Source organism: Ziziphus jujuba, chromosome 4 (assembly GCF_031755915.1).
Source record: "Ziziphus jujuba cultivar Dongzao chromosome 4, ASM3175591v1".
In the NCBI taxonomy this organism is placed as follows: domain Eukaryota; kingdom Viridiplantae; phylum Streptophyta; class Magnoliopsida; order Rosales; family Rhamnaceae; genus Ziziphus; species Ziziphus jujuba.
The window spans coordinates 9559074-9564372 of NC_083382.1; the positions used below are offsets into that span (position 1 = coordinate 9559074).

Genomic DNA, 5299 nt, shown 5'->3' on the forward strand with positions numbered 1-5299 from the left:
TGCAATAATTAAATTAATTTTGTCTATAGTTAGGAGGTCAAACTGGAACTTCCTTCAGTGATCTTGCCTTGAATCGAAGTGCGATTTCAGCAAGTGATGGACTTAAATTAAGGTTATTGGAGCTAATGTTACATGTAGTTTTAACATTTTTGCACTTCATGTTTGTAAAATTGAATTAATAGTAATAATACTATTAAAATATTAAAATATTTATTAAATAAAGTGATAAATAATACAATAATATTTAATTAATTTATTTATTTATTTATCAATTTAATGATTCAATTATTTATATTTAAGTTATATAGATATATCAACCGGTAACATTTTAATATGTATTATTTTGGTAAATACATTATTATTAATAACAAACCTTAAACTAAGCAAACTAAAGCTTTTGACTATTAAAATGCACGTGACAAGTTGTTTAGTCCGTTTTGGTGTAATGGATGAAAATAAAACCTTTTATAATTTTTTTTTAAAAATTTTTTTTTTATTAAAAATATAAGAACTGCTTGATAGTCAATCAAAAAGTATTATAAATATTAAATTGAGTGTTTTACACCGTAACATAAAAGTGTTTTCAACTTAAATGTGTGCAATATTTTAGTGATTGTATTTTTATGTATGTTTAATTAGTATATATTGGAATTTTTTTTAATTAAAATAACCAAAATAGAATGGTAAGCAAGGATGGTTTTTTGAAAATTATGGTAAAAGTAAAAAAGTGGTAATTGGGCTTTTGCAGTTTTAAGAAAAGTTTAAAATTAAGAATTTTTTCTTTTTTAATCATTACTGCAATTTCTTCATTCTCCTTTTTAATGTATTAAATCCACTATTTTTCAAACATGGAAATGGATGGCATACTAATTAAATAACTTTATTTAATAAAATTTGAACTTTTTGAAAATGGTTTAAAAAAGCTTTCTTTTCATTAATTATTGTTTTCTATGACAAGTGTTCGTTGATTGCAACTACACTCAAATTTTGTACAAAAAGAGCTTTTTTAGCTCTCAAATATAGCTTCTTGACCCAAAAAACCAAAAAAAGAAAAGCTTTGCCAAACTTGTGCTAAGAGGATAACTCTAACACGAAAGATAAAACCTAACACAATAACCTATTTTGGAATTATTTTATAAGCCTACAACATAAAAGATGATATTAAAAGCCTGCCAACCTCAATTTGGTTTTTAATATCATCTTTTATGTTGGAATTAAGAAAGACAATAACTTTCATAATTATCTGAAAATTCTATAAAGAGATTTTCCAGCTTTTATGCACATCCTGAAAACTTAATAAATAAGTCAGCGATATAATTTGTTAAAGTTTTAATTTTCCGTATCCACATGATTTTTTCTTGATTTTGAGATTGACTCGTTGGTTGCAATTTTCTATCTTGCTGCACCTCAATTATTGGTCATTGTCTTCACAAATACGCTGACAGCCAATTTTGGCGTGTATACAACACCCACAACTCTTCTTATCCTCTGTTGATTTCTGTCCCCCTAATACGTTGTCTTTAAGCTAAGACCAAGATTTCTTTTTCTTTTTCTTTTTCTTTTTCCTTTTTTTTATTTTTATTTTTTTATAATTTTTGGTTACAAGTATATATGCATCTATACATATAGATACTATAATGGTGAAAATGAAATAAAAGTTCTTTCTACTGTCAAGCAGAGTGTTTGGAGATGAGGAAATTATTGGAAAGAGAAATCAAACAAAGAGATGGAATATGAAAATAAAAAGCCTTTCAATGCTGAGTTCCCACCTTTTGTATTATTATTATTATTATTTTTTCATTTTGTTACTTTTTACCATGTGACCAGAAAATAATGGATGTATATCAACGTACTTTATTTTTTTGAAAGATTAATTATGAACAAAATCCACACGGAAGCTTTTTTTTTTTCTTTTTCTTGACTTTTAAAATATCAATTTATCATCCTAATCCTTGCACATCATTTTGTTCCCAATCTTTTAGATTTCGACAGTGATTGGAATCATATAAATTTTTTTTTTCCAACAACCCCTTAAACCTTACATTTTACTGTAGCTTCATACATGTTGAAAAAAAATTATATACATATATACATAGAGTAATTTGACAATGCGGTCACACACGTATTGCATACAAACAAAAAAATATTAATTTTATTATATATGTGTACATAATTTTTTTTTTAAATATCAATTTTAAATGTGATCAGTATGCAGATAATTTGCACAATAAAAACTCTATGTACATATATCATTTTAGAAATTGATATTTAAAAATATATTAATATTTATTATGAATTTAATCAAATCCTATAATCATATTTATGATACATATAAATGGTATATATAGATCCACAAAACCACATATAAATCGTATATATAGATCCACAAAACCAGTCATGCATTTTTATATCTCAACTTTGCCATTTACCATCTTTGCGGAGCAAAATGCTATCCGTCAAAACTTCTTCCAAGCTACCATGAAACCTAATCCCAAAGCATCTGAAAGACATTAAAAAAAGAATAAAAATAAAAAGACACATTAATATATTCCACGGAATCAAACGATTGAATCCATTAAAAAAATTCATTGATTCTCGCTTGATTTCAGCACCTATAGTAGAGATCCCATGAGCTTACCTCCAAAAAGAAAGGATCTGTTTTTTTTTTTTTTTTTTTTCCATTAATTTTTTTTCCAAAAAAATATTAAAAAAAGTCCAAAAACTAACATATTTTTGCTTAAAAGAATTACAAAAAATAGAACTTCACTTGATGCTTACAACCTTCCCAAAAAAAAAAAAAAAAAAAGAACTCCTTGGTTGGAGAAAAATAAAAAATGGGTGTCTCAAAAAAGGAAAGAGATTCTTCCTTAACCCCATTTATTAGAGAGATTTGAGAAATTCTCAAAATTCCTCCCAAAAATCCATGATCCCAATGTTTATTCCGCTCCATCATCATCACCATCAAAATACATGTGGACCCACCCAATTCCCATCCGTCGGATCAATCCCCATGTGAATAAATAATTTCACTCACACCCATAACAGGATCGATTCCATCGACCAATCATCATCGAAATCATCGATTCCATTAAAATTTAAAAATAAAAATAAAAAAGTATTTCAATCGGACGGCTGCCAAGCCGAGGCAGTGAGCAGAGAAAGATCCTTCCAACCCAATTTCAAGCACCCATTTTCCTCCACCAAAGTGTACCCTCTCCAAGGAAACATTCCGAGCAACAAGCTGGCCTGGGCGGCCGGGTTACCACCCAGAGAAACGGGTCTAAACCCGAACCGTTTCAACTCGTCGCCCCACCTCTCCACCTTAACCTCTCCTGTCCGTTTGGGCCCACCAACGGCCACGATGTTCCTAATCTCGCTCCCAAACAACTGCTGCTCCACCATATGCCTCTCTAGGCTGTCCACACCCAATCCGTCACCCAGCGCGTCGAACAACGCGCTGTAGTAGTGCAAGGCCTCCACGAACCGGCCCAAAAAGTTTCCACCGTGGCTCAAATCCTGTTCGACGATCGTGATCAATTTCGGTCTCAGCAAACTCAACAATCTCAACGTCCCCAAATCGCTCCCCGTTACGTCGTACAGACAATGGTGCATCCAGTGCACCACCGTTGCCTCGCTCGGCCTCACTCCGAGTTGACTCAGATCGGTTATACTTCCGATTTTCCCCTCCAGCGGGTGGAACTCGAATGGGAGGCCCAGTGAGCTCGCGAAATCGGCCAGCCTACGCCCGGTGGATTCCAAAAGCTCCGACGAGGATCCGAACCCAGTTACCCTCATGGACCGGATTTTCTTCGACCTAGAAGCGAGGATGTGGAACAATCCTGGCCATTGAAGGCCTTGCATTATATCCAGGTCGATGACGTGGACGCGATCCTCACCGTCCAATGCTTGGAAAATCGCTTGGTTGGCTGTGAAGTGTGAGAATTTGACCAAGGGACTGATCGAATTGTATGATTGAAGAGCGTTGAACGTCCGCTGCGACTGAGAGGCGGTTAGGGTTTTTATGGTTAAAGGGGAGTACGTGCCCAAACACGAGCTGATCACGCGCGCCTGCAGCGCGTGCGCGAAGTACGCGCCCACTCTCTCCGGCGACGAACCGAACGGAGACGAGAGCTCGGCGATCTCCGGGAGTAACTCGCTGGCGTCGTTGAGATTGTCCATCGCTACGCACTCGGCGCATTGTAGCAAAAGACCGAGCAATCTCAGACCGGTTGACTCCCCCTCAACGACCGGCTCTTCGTCGTGATCCTCCATAGTCTTCTCGCCAGAAACTGTAGCTTCACCGGTTAAATCCCGACCGGAATTTTGCCTCTTAGTAGACGGGTCGTCACCGGATGATTCACCTCCGGCAAGCTCACGGTCGATACGCTTCATTTTCATAGAAGAAGAAGAAGAAGAAGGGGAAGTAGGGTTAGGGCTCGTGTTGCAATTTAACGTAGATTGAGTAACTAAGCTCTGAAGCATGATCGATTAGAGAAAAGACTTTAACGGAAAAAAAAAAAAAAAAAAAGTAAAATTCAGAGCGATAGAGGAATCGAAAGTGGGAAAAAGCTTTCGTGAGAAAAGGGACAAACTAAGAGCAAGAAGGACAAGTAAAGATTGTTCAGATAGTTTCAGAGAAGGCGTGTCAGAGGGTAAGGAGTGTGGACTGTTTGGGGAGAGAGAACGTGTGAGAGAAAAGAAAATTGATGGAAAGAGAAAATAAAAGAGACAGAAAGTTATCAAACTTTCCAGTAGCGCTGTGTTGTTGAGAAAACGATATATGATATGAAGTGTGTGCGTGTTATCTTCTCTCTCCCTCTCTCTCTCTCTCTCTCTCTCTCGTAAACCCCTCCGTCCATTCTTTCCGTTAAGGCCGTTATATTGTCGTAGGGGGTTTTAAATATACTTACTTAAATTGGTTAAATTTTTTAATGAATTAAAAATAAAGTTTTCGTGGAAAATTACATCATTGTTTGGATACATGGAAAATTGCCCTGGGAAAATTTAGAGACAGGTGTGTGGGTTTTGTATGTATGTGTTGGAACCTCTTGGTATTTTAGGGATAAATTAAAAATTGACTTGTCCAAAACTGTTTTATAAGTTTTAATAATTCAATTGGTGTTTTGATCATGTTGATAATGATGATTATATTATTGCTTGTATGCTTCTACAAAAGCATCTACTTCCATTTATTATTGATTTGATTATTATAATGTTTATTACTTCTTTTTGTTTTAGGTGTACTTATACATAAAAATTTATATATATATAGCTTCACTTGTTATGCATCCATATGTTA

The 5299-nt window shown here is 34.5% G+C and overlaps 1 protein-coding gene across 1 annotated transcript; it reads right to left on the reverse strand.

Moving 5' to 3' along the window:
- Positions 1-2841: 2841 nt before the first annotated feature.
- Positions 2842-4843, reverse strand: LOC107404603 (scarecrow-like protein 23). The gene has a single exon (XM_016011572.4). The coding sequence runs from the start codon at positions 4480-4482 to the stop codon at positions 3121-3123; it is 1362 nt and encodes a 453-aa protein (XP_015867058.3). The 5' UTR covers positions 4483-4843; the 3' UTR covers positions 2842-3120.
- Between the last annotated feature and the right edge of the window lie 456 nt (positions 4844-5299).

Bases quoted from the DNA above. Each gene is read 5' to 3' on its own strand.
- LOC107404603 (XM_016011572.4), bottom strand. From the start codon at position 4,482: ATGCTTCAGAGCTTAGTTACTCAATCTACGTTAAATTGCAACACGAGC.